The sequence below is a fragment of the Boleophthalmus pectinirostris genome, unplaced genomic scaffold, assembly GCF_026225935.1.
Source record: "Boleophthalmus pectinirostris isolate CB_2022bp ecotype Guang Dong unplaced genomic scaffold, ASM2622593v1 HiC_scaffold_14, whole genome shotgun sequence".
NCBI classification, from domain to species: domain Eukaryota; kingdom Metazoa; phylum Chordata; class Actinopteri; order Gobiiformes; family Gobiidae; genus Boleophthalmus; species Boleophthalmus pectinirostris.
Window position 1 is genome coordinate 16,924,942 of NW_026571047.1, and position 13,709 is coordinate 16,938,650.

At 38.9% G+C, this 13,709-nt stretch overlaps 2 protein-coding genes across 3 annotated transcripts; both read right to left on the reverse strand.

The window, feature by feature from the left end:
- Positions 1–157: 157 nt before the first annotated feature.
- Positions 158–1,970, reverse strand: crygmx (crystallin, gamma MX). 2 transcript variants are annotated; one of them, XM_020918173.2, is made up of 3 exons: positions 1,962–1,970; positions 1,176–1,418; positions 158–433 (listed from the first exon to the last, which is right to left on the reverse strand). In XM_020918173.2, the coding sequence occupies exons 1-3, from the start codon at positions 1,968–1,970 to the stop codon at positions 158–160; spliced, it is 528 nt and encodes a 175-aa protein (XP_020773832.2). The 2 variants fall into 2 exon arrangements, with proteins under 2 accessions (XP_020773832.2, XP_020773831.2); XM_020918172.2 differs by lacking the exon at positions 1,962–1,970 and having other exon boundaries at positions 1,176–1,442.
- Positions 1,971–2,493: 523 nt separating this feature from the next.
- crygmxl2 (crystallin, gamma MX, like 2) lies at positions 2,494–6,079 on the reverse strand. Its single transcript, XM_020918160.2, has 4 exons — positions 5,972–6,079; positions 3,839–3,865; positions 3,216–3,458; positions 2,494–2,766 (listed from the first exon to the last, which is right to left on the reverse strand). Exons 1-4 carry the CDS (start codon positions 6,077–6,079, stop codon positions 2,494–2,496), a joined length of 651 nt encoding a protein of 216 aa, XP_020773819.2.
- Positions 6,080–13,709: the final 7,630 nt, after the last annotated feature.

Below are 13,709 nucleotides of genomic sequence, written 5' to 3' on the forward strand. Positions count from 1 at the left end.
TATTGAACTACTGCAGTTTATCCACTTATCCACCATATTTTATTTCGTTGATGTAGGACTTTGTATAAAACCCAATCACTAAATATCCATAATTGGACACTACCACATGTAAACAAAAGGGTTAAAATGTATATGGTCTATGTAAAAACCATTCGCATCAGTTAGCTTCAGTGACCCTTCTAAGAGACCCGATGGTGGGAGTGGCACTGCCCCACTCGCTGTGCCTCCTGTACTCGCCAGGACGCAGGAAGAACTGGCGCCCCCTGTAGTTGGGATGCTCATGCAGCATCCAGTAGCCCTCCATCACGTTGACTGAGGAGATGTCCCGGGTGTTGAAGCGCTCGTGAAGGTTGGGACAGTCCTCACTTAGCTCCATGTTCTGGCCACCGAAGTCAGAGCGCTCAAAGATCTTCATCCTATAGTTCCCGTTGTACTGCAAAAATATTTGGCACAAGGCTAAGTTTATTTTACAGAGTTGAATATCAAAATGGGTTTGTAGACAGGGACGTAGCGCAGGGGCAGTCACTAAAGGCAATGCAGAAAATCATTCAGATGGGCACTTTGAACATAACTTTGACAGAACCACTGCTCCTTTAATAAGACTAGAACATACATTTCTTGTCTGGCTCAAAGTGCAATGTTTGTTATTGAGGTTATGATTGTTGAATTGCTTAAAATTGCAGTAAATTGTTGTCTACTGCCTATGATCATTTCGGCCAGTTCAGCAGGAAGCCTTATTGACTACAAAAATAGTTCTGAGGGCTGCATTTGGCTCCCAGTCCATACTCTGGACACTCCTACTGTAGAAAATAGGGTCGTAGTTGAAGCTCGCTAAAAATGTAGTCTAGGATGTGTAAGAAAATCTGTTAAGCCTATTACACCGTCTGCCATCCAACACTACTCATTCAAATAAAGGCACGCTTTTCCTTTAATGGTCAACACCAAAAGTTACCAGTTTTACTTTAAGACCAACACCTTAAGTCATTTAGAGCAAATGAACATCAAAATATATCAGTATTAGAAGTATAAACCTGATACTGAATATAAATACAGCTGGCATGAGAAAAAGTGATAAGCCTGATGGAGAAAAGTTTAATACACAATGGATATGGAAGACATTGTTAAACTATCTATTTTTAAATCTATGAACCCCACTTGAGTTCTGAATGACTTACTGGAGGCACCATGCGGCAGGAGCGGATGCAGTCGTTGAAGCCAGCCCAGCGCTGGTACTCGGGGTACTCCCCCTTGTGCAGCATGTACTGGTACCCAGAGTAGTTGGACTTCTCGTAGGCCACCCAGCAGCCGCTGTCCACCCTGATGGAGTTACAGCGGCTGAAGTGTCCGTGCATCTCGGGACAGTCACTGGTGCACTCATAGTGACGGCCCTGGAAGTTCTTGTCCTCGTAAAACACAATCTGGAAGAAGGCCATAGTACACATAATACTGTAGTTTTATTTTAATTTACTAATCAAATGAATTATCAGGCAATCTGAGAGTATCCTTTTATACAAAGCAAAAACACATAAAGAAAATGACAAATGAGGCAAATATTTGAAAATTCTGAAATAGATGCAACAAGTATTGAAAAATGTGAGTATGAAAATAAATTCTGAAAAGTACATGAGTTTAAGTGTTAATTTAGATTAGATTTGTATTAAATATTGACATACTGAGTGATAAATATATGTATAGACCATAAATGCATACTAGCAAAATATTACAATTTCAGAATGTATAATTCAGCATATTTCTGTTCTATCCAAAATAATAAAAGTCTTTGCTATGAGCTATACGCTGTGTGAAATTTTGAATTAAAGTTTAACCAATATAAAATATCCAGCCCTACAGTAACATCAAGTAATTGCTTTTCATAATTTATTTGATCTCTTCTTGATAGTCTCTTTCTCCTAATGTTATCTTGCTATAGCCCAGATAAAAGGTCCAAATGTGTTTCTTACCTTGCCCATTGTAAGAGTTGAACAGTGTGGAGCAGACCAGAACCGTCCCGTTTGAACCCGGTGTCTTTATAGAGCCTGCTGGGATCAGGGCCTTTTGCAAAGCTTTGTGGAGTCAGCACACTGTGGTCTATAGAGGCCACAGCCACACACTATAGGACAGTCTAAAGCTTTGTCTTTGTCTGTCTATAGAAAAGACTGTACGGCTGCACTTTCTGAACCAGGTGACAAAAAGAGTGCCACATATGCCTTTACTGCGATCAATGCCAAAGACTCTGAGTAGAAATGTCTGTTTCAGCTTTGTGTTCAGGTGAATCTAAGCCTGGGTTAAAAGAAATATACAATTCTATATCCCCAAATATAGACATTTTTCATAGATTATCACAAATCTGTTAATGTATGCAATTCATTATAATAAATCATATAAACTGTACTTCTCAAATTTCAAATCAAAGAATAATTCCATACACAAAAACAAAAAGTGACCCATGATTTATTTTAAAAGTAGTTTAATAATGATTTATACATTCACATTTTACATAGTCCTCATCCTCCTGAAGGAGCCCACCATGGGATTGTGGCAGCCCCAGTCCCCACAGGCCCTGTACTCTCCGGGCCTCAGGAAGTACTGGCGCCCCCTGTAGTTGGGGTGCTCGTAGAAAATCCAGTAGCCCTCCATGATATTGCAGGAGTAGATGTCCCTGAAGCGGAAACGATCGTACACATTGGGGCAGTCGTCCATGAACTCCATACTCTGTCCCATCATGTCAGGCCTGTTGTAGATCCTCATTCTGTAGGAGCCTCTGTACTGTAATGGGAAAAAGGAATCACGCATTACATACACTTCTTTTTTTACTAGTACAAGTGGGGTCACATGTTGAAGATAGAGGAATGTAAGAAAGAAATTAGAGTCAAACATTGAGCAATTTACCATATGTAATCTTCTTATCACATGTCATGTTTTTGTTCTAGTATTTTAAATTATAGGAAATATTACATTTTTAACTTTCTATTCTTTAGTTGGACATTTTAAAATAAAAACTAAAACAAAACCATGTCACTAACCCTACCCTGGCCAACCTTTTCCTTTGGGGCATATCACCATCCTCTGCCTCCATCGTGTTGTGGACGTTGACACTGACATTGACATTGACTGTAACTGCACATGTATTTTTATGTCAATCTGAATGTCTAATACTTCCACCATTTGACGTGAACTTTTCCAAACTTGTGTCTACCCAAAGTTGACCGACTTACAGGAGGGAACATCTGGCAGGAGCGGATGCAGTTGTTGAAGCCCATCCAGCAGTGGTAGTCGGGGTACTCTCCGGGCCCCATGATGTACTGGTATCCCATATAGTTGGGCTTCTCATAGGCCACCCAGTGTCCTCCGCTCACCCTGATGGAGTTACAGCAGTTGAAGTGCCTGAAAGTGTCCATGCAGTCATTACCGCACTCCCAGTGACGACCCTGGAAGTTACGGCCTTCGTAGAAAATAATCTTGAATAAGAACACAAATAAAACATGTCAGTTCAAGTTACAGTTCTTCTCATTGGCCAGTAGGGGACACTGCACTCAAGCTTAAACATCACAGCTTCCCCTCGCTGCCATTCTGTGAAGTGTTAGGGTGCTTGACAGTTGAAAAGCAAGATTTAATTTAAAGAACATCGTGTTGTTTTGGCCCTTCAAATTTAACACAATTGCTGTCACACTTGTCCATGCCAAATGGTATAGAGAAATTTCAAATCTTGCTGAGAGATTGTCACCTAAAACAAGCTTTTAATCTGTCACTTCAAGTACTTCCCTGCCTCTGTGCTTCCATCTGCCTGACGTACAATTCAAAAACACCATTCTAACTTTGTCCAATATTTCGTCCATACCTTTCCCATGGTTGCAGGGTTGTGAATCTAGCGACACCAAAGCTCCAAAAGCCTTGCTACCCTTTTTATACCATCTCCCTGACCACGAGGCCTCTGCAGCACGTCACAAACTGCCACTTTCTACCTTTCTCCTATCTGCTAGTGTTTACCTATAGAAATGAAATGAACTCCATGAATGTGCTATTTTGTGTTTGAATGACCTTCGACCTTGTTATGCCTCCTTTTCAAACACCACACAAAAGCCCTTTGGAGATGCGGCCCCCCGTCAACAAAGCATTTTTTAAAAGTGTACATTTCATTTTTTTTTTTTTTTTTTTGAACTGTCATACTGGACTATTTCATGTTTTGGAAAAGTTAGTGCATTTGCTAACTGCCATGCTTCTAATTGGACTTGATATTGTGGACATTGATGTAATCTACACTGATAGCGTGTCTCTTTTTAGCTTCCATAGCCCGAAGTTGTTGCTATGATGCCAGACGGGGCCAGCTTGTTTGCACTTTTGTGTTTGTGTATTTGATAGATATGAAAGCGAGGATCTGGGGCATGCGTTTTGTCTGTCTGTAAAGTCATAGACCTGCCTGGACTCTTTGGAGGTGTAGCCCACAGCACTAACATTATGGTGAAAGGCCAGAATAGGTTAGGGTCGTGAATTGTTTTTCCTGGAGCCAGCTGATGCCAGAAAGGTCATCTTTTGAGTCTTTTCATCAGGATGCCCTCTCAACACTTTTGTTTGCTTTTTCACCTCCCCTTACATGTTTTCAGAAAAGCACAATAGCCCCTTTATTTCATTGTTAAAACATAATGTAACCACCATACATAGTTGTGTTTTTGCATTAAGGAAAAGCGTTGATAAGATTCCATATGTTTGATCATTTATTGACTCAAAACTTCAATAGTTCTTTGAAGCCGCCATGTTTTTTCTATGACATAAGTAGATCATTGATATCCTTTCATCACTCTGCATCTTGTAATTGTGGAAGATTATCAGCTGAGAGGTTTTGTTGTTTTGCCACTTTCGGGTGCAAAAAATTTAGACTCCAAGATGTTTTTAATCAGAACATGTAAGGAACAACTGTTTAAAAGATATTTATTTATAAATGTGTCACTTTTTATTGTTTTTAATGGTAACGTTTAATCTTTATTGTTGGTGCATGAGTGGCTTTTGCAGTGTAATGTGATTTGGCCAAGTACTGATCCAATCCTCTGGTGTAGCATTTACAGTATTGCTACACCAGAGTATTATTGGCAGAATAAGTACATTTTAGACAAAAACTTGACAAATTGATCTTGATTTTCTGATTAAGTTTGTTTTTTTATTCCTTTCCTGTTTTATTTTGGTGTGCTTTGAGTTTTGTTATGGACATTAAAGGAACACTATGAAGTTTTATGGTGGACGGTATCCCACCTGCCTGTCTCCATGGAGTTAATGATGTTTTGCCAGGAATTTTCCACAGTATGACATAAACAATCTACAATTTCATTTGGGTGAGTTTATTGCTCAAACATACTTTGAAAAATATATTATTGTGAACTCTAAAGATCTGACTTGGAAATTTCGTCACCTACTGGTCTTCATGGAGACAGATAAGTTTAATGCCATACTGTGAAACATTTTAGGCAACACATAACATCTCACAAGTTACATAATGGACCTTTTAATTTATCCATAGTATACCATGTGTTTATTATCAGTTCAAACTTGACATTTGCCTGATTTGATCCAGACCTCGAGCCCAGGTAATAGTCACATCTGAGGTGAAGGGTGTGTTGTATTGTGTTGTAAAACTCACTAGACCACATGTTTTCTGAGAATTTATAACATAGTTTGAAGGTGAAGGGTTATGGCAAAGTAGTGATAATGGAAAAAAACCCCGAAAATGTTAAATCTATTTGACCTTTCAGCTCTGATTTCATTTTCATTTTTTCATGTCAAATTTCTTAGACTTAGACCTCCATTTTCTACATGTGTTAACTTCACCCATCTTCTCCAATGAGCATCTTTAGCTCCTCTCCACCACGTATTCTCCCCACCCTGAAGGGAACGGAACATTACAGAGACTCTCGCCTGCTTCCTGGGTTCCCCCCGGAGGAGAAGAAAGCCCCGCTGTGGAGCATTCCCATCTCTATCTCACACTGATAGAAGAAAGGATAAGGAGAGAGCGTGGAGGGGGGCTGTGTAGCTCCATTGTGTCCGAGGATGTGATGGTGCAGTTGGGGTAATCGTGCAGGAGAAGGCCCATGTTTGACTTCTGTGTGGGGATCCAAGTGACTAATGTGGCATCATAGAGAGAAATATAGAAATGGACAGTGTCTTATGATCATAATACAGCATGGGTTAGCTAAAATATGGTAACATGGATAAAATAATTCTATCATCAGAAGTTGAAATAGCATTGACTGTTAATAGGTATTGAAAATGTATATCACCTAGATCTCAAACAGTGTAATCTTGCAGCAGTAGTAAAGGTGAACTTATTCTCGCTTCTCACTGTCAAAAAATAAATTTATGTATGAAAAGTCATAGTAAAAGTAGTAGCAGCCGTAGCAGAACTGGCAGTGAAATGTGGCTGTTAAGGAGGTGAGTGTAGACCAGTAACTGAATGTAGTTGTGGTATTAGTTCTAGTAGTAGCAGCAGTAGTTGTGGAGGCAGAAGTACTGTGCTACAAGTAGAAGTGATTATCTTGAATGTTGTGAAGATGTGCAAAATTTGAAAATCAAGTATATTGTTAATGAGCAAAAGAGCTGATGTTGTAAACTTCCAAATGAGGGTATAAATGTGTATTTCTGCATGGGTGGAAAATTTTACAGTAATTTCACAAGTGAACGCACATACTGGAACTTTTTGGTTGATATTGCCCACCGCTTTAGTTGTAATTGTTGAACTGACAAAGGCTCTAAAGCAGGCATGTCCAAACTATGGCTCAGGGTGCAAATATGGCCCTCAGAGCAATTTATCTTGACTTTTGTTTTGGAAAATCTACCTTGATAAAGCTGATATTAAATATTTAGTGTGCACTGGTGAGGATGTAGACCTGAATAAAGCTCTGGTGACTCATTCTAAGTTGTATTAAAAGCACATTTTTGAATTATTCACTGTATTGACCACCAGTTTTTAGGCCCTTGATCGGCCCTCTGCATCATCTGTGTTTTGATATGTACGGTGGCTGACGGGGGCCAAACACACTGCAAACCTCCAAATCTGCAGGAGGCACTCTCGGTAGCCGTGTCCGCAGACCGAAATGGGACAGGTGCAGGTTTGGAGCACTTCCGCTGTGGTGATTCTTTATGCAGGTTTTTTTTTTTTTTTTTTTTTTTTTTTTTGCAGGTGTTTTCTTGTTTTTTTATCATTTTGTGCTTTGCATCGTTTCTCTATCTGAAGCGCATTTGATGATGATACATTTGCCTTTGTTTTTTGCAGCACATTTTTTCCATTTGCGCCATGTTCTTTGTTTGTACCGTGTTTAAACTTGTGTTTGAGTTTGTGAATTTGCATCTGAACTTGAAACAGTTTACTCTAACTGAGAAGCATTGGGCCATTTCAGTGCATTTGGCCCCCGTCAGCCTCTGTAGATATGTGGCCCTTGACAAAAAAGTTTGGACACCCTGTAAAGGAAGGGTACACATGTATTTGACATATCCTTAAATGCCGCTGGCACAACCTGTCAGGAGCAATGGGCACCTCATGGCAAATACTGGTAGAAATTATTGCATTTCTAAAAAGTGAATGTATGTGAGACTAGTAGCAGCAGCATTATTATACTGCATTTTAAAATACTTTACTCCAACTTTGAAGTAGTCTTATGCTCAGACTTCCTTCTGCCCTTTTCTGATTGTTTGTGGCCTTGCAGCTTTGTTAGTCAAGATAGTGAAGCATCTGGAATATGCTCTTTTCACTCTACAACCATTACAACAAGAGGTGCTGTTTGGGAGGTGATGAGTCTGCTCCTGAGAACCGCCTAATCTGGTGCTGAAAACACGGCATAATCGGCAAAAAGAAAAAAAACACCAAAACAACAAGAAAAATGGGAATGGGAATGAGGAGCGGGCTTTATGCTGAGCGATCATCCTCTCCTTTCTCTGTCAGAAAATCTCCCGGCGTTGTAGCGGCTCTAGTCTTTGCCAGTCCTCGCACACTCGCCTCTATCGGGACCACCAGACGCATGCAGCCGCTATGAGCCGCTGCCAGGCCTGGGATTTACCGCCATGCCTCTGATGTCCGCCATCTTTCTTTGCCGAAGGATAATTAAAAGAGGAAATGGTATTGGAAGAACATAGTAGTGGTAGGAGGAGGGGAGGAGGGGGAGACTGGACTGTGCAAATAGATGTGGCTGTCAATTATGCACACTTGTTTATGTGCTCTGTGGCAGCGCTGATTTTTATGTTTAACTGTCCCCGACCGACGCCATCAGAACTGAGTTGAAAGTTTGTTGTAAAGCCTGAGTCTGTGGATGTAATGCAGTGTATGTAATTAAAAACACTTATAGGCTAACGAAGGATGGCTAAGAACTGAAAAAGCAAGAAGTTTCAGCTATTTTTTTTTTTTTTTTTTGGCTTTTTTTTGCCAGTAACATTATCTGAGATTAAATTGTAAATGAAAGTGAAACACAATTGAAATATTACATTAAAGCACAACTGTGTTTTTCCAACTAGATGATAAGGAAAGTGACTCAGAAGGAAACCGGCCACCCTATAACCATAGGGTTGATGGTTGAAGTCCTTGAATCATTCCTTGGTGTAGTTTCATTATCAAGAGTCCAAGAAAATCAAAACGTAAATCAATACTATACTAAAAATAATATCAATTTTAGATACATATCTGAGCATGTATTGAACAATGTTGGACCTTTCCTGAATAAACACAATAATATTTCTTCTAAAAAATAAATATTTGAGCCAGTTAAAGTGTAAAAATACTGTAAATTATAGTTGTTTTGTGAAGCCTAATGATTGGCTTGGCGTGGTGAACTCTTATTATTTTTTGCCACTTGTCATTTTGCGAGTTTGGCTTGATGCCTATTCTCAGTTTGACTAAAACTATTTGAGATTCTGCAGTGCACATGACCCAGAGTGACAGCAGGTCCGCTCTTGTTTCCTCTGACTCTCTCTGCTCCTGTGAATGATGCTTTCACGTTGATCTCGTCTCACTGTTTTGACGTGGCGTGCCTCCCCTGCTCCCAAACGCGGCTCTGCTTTTCAAGACTCCACTCCCCCTCCTCCTCCTAATAAATCCAGGTGCCTTTTAAGCCCCTGTTTACTGACACATGACAAAAAGTTCAGCCTCTCTGCCTCTCATCTGTGTTTTAGCTCACTGTACCTCCCTGCACCAGAGCCCTCCACAAACAGGAAAAACAAGGGGAGCGCTTGTTTCACTTTTTACTCAATTTGTAATTAGACGTGATTTTGTGATTGTCTATTTCAAATTTATAATGAAAGTGAATGACAGCAGCTAGGGATGAGTGCACCAGTGGAGATTTTTTATTCAAAAACACAAGTTAGTCACACTTAGAAGTTTCTTTTTTCCATTCATTTATTTATTTTACATCAGATTTTCTGCTTAAGACTCCAAGTTAATATTTTTTGACTGTGTATCATTTGCAGGTGACCTAATTTAGATCATAGCAGTAATAAGAAGTAGGGTTGAAAATCAGATATTAATCAGTACTATAGATACTCATTTGAGCAGGTATTGATACTAACATTTACAGGACAGAAATGAACCTTTCCTGACTAGCTTTAGAATGATCTTGAGCTGTATCAGTACAAGTATAAAATCACAGACTACTGAGGGATTTCACACATATAAGACTGCAAAAGTACTATGAGTTAATGTTGAAACTCACATTTTATTGTCTAAAGAAAGAGTTTCTTAAAAATTTCCATTGTGTTTTTGAAATTAGTATTGAGTATCAAGTCTGTTCCTTATTATCAAAATCAAGTTTAACATTTTACGACAACAGTACTTAGAATCACAACTCACATCTTAAGTACAAAGTATTTTTTCAGTCTCCACGACATACCACTGCATTTGTACAGTGTTAAGGATGCATGGTGGAGGGTCCATCGCCAGCTTGTTTTTGTGGATGTCATTACTCTGCCTGGAATGTTCCACAGTATGACATTTAACAGAACTACCTTACATTTATTCAATTACAGGTGGTTTTATAGCTCAAAAATACAGAGAAAAACAGGCACTCTGACTGTGAGTGGGTTTGCATCTCCACAGATCTGACCTGCAACTTGGTCTGGTTTGGTCTCCATGAAGACAGAAAGGTTTAATGCTATACTGTGAATCATTTTTGACAAAGCAATAACATTTCCATGGAGAAAAGCATTTGATGGGCTCTCCACCAGAGAAGTTACACAATGTACCTTTAACTTTGTGCCAAGACCCTAACTTACATACATTTTGAACTTTGCCCCATATTATCAGAGAACCGATTGGAATCATTTTGACCTCCAATTTGAGAACCACTGCTAAAGAGTAGCACAGAAAAGTAGTAGCAGTACTTCACTTGGTGTGTCAACTAGTGAGAGGTTGGATGAAGTCTAATTTATAGCTTTTTGAGCACCTTTTAACCACTTTTGTCTATAATTGAAGCATAAACACAGAAAAGCATCCACTTATCTGTCCATTTATTACTTTCAACTGTGTGATCAGAGACTTTTCCTGCTGTACCGCTGATGCTTGTGAGATGTTGAAATGTCATTGGACCAACTTGGCCTGGCCGATTGAAAAAAAAATTGTGATTTTGTGACATATTTTAAGTTAAATCATGCAAAAAATTATTAGCAGAAATTGACATACGTGTTTCTTGTCTTTGTACACATTAAATGTGTAAGAAAACAACACATTCTTTCTTAGAGTGTAGTAGTAGTAGTAGTAGGAGTAGTAGAAGTAAAACTTGCCATCCTCCCCATGATCCATGTTCCTTTCAAACCACTATTTACCCACACCTGACAAAAAGCGCGCCCTTTATCACCTTCTGCTAAATTTGTAATCAGATGTGACGCTGTTGTTGGCGTCTTCAAATCTCGCATCAAAGCAAATACGTTCTGACAACAACTAGTGACAAGCTCTTCTGCAAATCAGCCCTATAAATTATTGATCACCCCCCACCTTTCTCTGTGTCTCTCTCTGCCTCTCTCAGTCTCTCGCTCTGTACGCCCCTGCTACCCCTTGCACTGGTACACCTTGTGATAATGAAATACGTCGCTTTAAGAAATAAATAATAGAGGCGCGCCAGTCTGCCATTGTCACGTGAAGGGCTTGATTGACTGCGCGCACATTTGGCTGGTTGGCAGTAGTTGGCGCACATCAAAGTAGCAGCTCCTCTTATTGCCCAAGGCCAGTGGCAATTTATTTAGAGCGAGCGGCGCACCGTCCCAGCAGGTAACTGTATCGCGCGCGGGACACTCAGGATAATCACAAGCTTTGAGGTGCGTCTCCGATCCCCCCGCCTCCCGTTTCCCCCGGCAACAAAACACGCATATGATTTACAAAAAGTCCGTCCTGATTGTATTAAATTAAGATGATAGACGCGCCACAAAAGGCAGTGACCTCAATAGTGTTGTAATGTCTTTCGTACTTTTGAAATGGACGTGCTTGGGTTCAGTGTCTGGGATATTGAGTGATTGCTGCGTATTTTAGAAGCGACAACGGATAGGCTAAGTATTGATAAAAAAAACAAACAAAAAAAAACATTATAATTTGCTGTTTCAGAGTGATGAGACCGTTGCCATAGCGATTAACAAATTTAAAACAAAATATTATATCATTTGAATGGGACATGACGCTGGAACCTGTAAATTCAGTTCGGAGAAAGAAAAACATAAATGTTTAGCCAATAGTTTCAGAGTCATGAGACCGTTGCCATAGCGATTAACAATCTTTAAACAAAACAATATTATATCCTTTGAATGGGACATGAAGCCTGAGCACGCGAATTCAGTTTTGAAGTTTAATGAGAATCTGAATAGTTGCTAAAATTTCGTGTACAAGGCCTAAAAAATATAAACTCAAAAAAACAAACAAACAAAAAAAACACCAACATATATGGCATTAGAAATATAATATATCCTCTCTCCAATCTGTTGAACTTTTTATGTTTCTCATTAAATTATTTGTTTCCCCATGGTAATTATCTCTGTATAGTTACTGCAACAATTTAAGTTGAAATAACTCTCAAATCTAATTAAAAGCAAGACTTTTTTGTGTTTTTTTTCAAAGACTTGTATGCTGATTAAATCACTAACTCAATGTTGTCTAAGCAGTTTGAAACATATTTATTGAATCATTTCACCAAATTCATTTTCATCAGATTCGACTGCCATCCACCCCAGTCCCACAATGCACTGGGGCTGTGTATGTTAATTGGACTACTGTTTGTCTTATAGCAGTTTAAGTCACCCTCCATCCGCATACAACACAATTAGGGGCCCGTTGATCTCGGAGCTGGATCTAGATTGGGTCTCTCCGCTGCAGTTCTTTGTGCTGTCTCTGAATATAAAATAAAAGCCATGTTTTTATGTAAATGAGGCTGATTGATCCCATTAGAAAGCAATTTGATGGGAGTCGGCCGATAAGACATGCTGGTAATGTAATATGGAATAAACCCCAGTGTGCTATTGAGAAAGAGCTGCTCAAACTACAGCTTCTAACAGAGACTGTACTGACTGAAATCTGTCAAAACATATACACATGTCTAGTCCCATATTAAATGTTGGGATTGTAGAGAGTGCCATACATTTAATTTTTTGCTGTAAAATAAGGGACTAGACCCTAGATTTTCTCTCTGTGATCCACTGTTTTTATCTTTCCTGTATTATTTGTTTATTGCTCTTTTGACTGTTTTAGTATTTTGTTCTGTGAAGAGTCTTTCAGTGTCTCTCTATTAATAAATGTATTATTATTAATTATTGACAGAATGATCAAAGAACTGTGAAATTTGTATTTTACTCATCGATATTGTCTGAAAGATCACCATTGCTCTAGAACATGACCAGCTTTCTGAACTCAAACTTTCTGAATGCTTCATAGTCCTAAATAAGTTCTATCTATTTACTTTTTTGGAGTAAAGTTGAAATGATATTAGTTCATTTTGCCTTTAAAAATCTCACGTTTATATTGTTTTAGTTCTTGCAGTTATATTATGACCTAAGTTAAGGATAAACAGAATAATATTATCTCAGAATGTTTCAAATTTTAAATCTTTGTTCTTTTTATTTTCATTGAATATATTGACACACAAGTCAGCTGGGAGCAGTTCTTTACACCAAAATTAATTCAGATGAAGCATGAACCAAAATTAAAGTTAGAATCTTATTAGGATTTTTTATTGCAGGATAAAACTTCTCAAAAAAATATTCAAGAACGTAGCAGGATGCTTCTGATAAAATATTATTGATTTTATTATTTATTTATTTCAATAATTATTTAGTTGAGGCATCATCACTGTTGAAAACTCTCTCTCAGTCCTTGATAGTCAGCACTAGAGGGCACTAGAAGCCAAATGATTGCCTTGAGCAGATCAGCTTAACTTCTGTGTAGCCTTGTCCGTGTGTGTCCTCTCCCAGTGCATACATATGGACCCACATTGGACTGGAAATATATGCATCTGTTTTAAGTCTTTGCCATTTCAGAATCTGTCTGTACTGAAGCCTATCACACACTTGCATAGTTTCACCGGGGGAGAATTTAGCCACCAAACGCTAACCAGGCTACATCCATATGCACAAATAGCATGGGTGGACAATGACTGCTCAGCTTTGTAGTAGCCACCAACACACTACAGTCATTTGAAGTCTCTGCAGAGGAGATGCAATTCTCTCATAGGATCTGTCATAGTGGGCTATAATGTATTTGTTTAGTT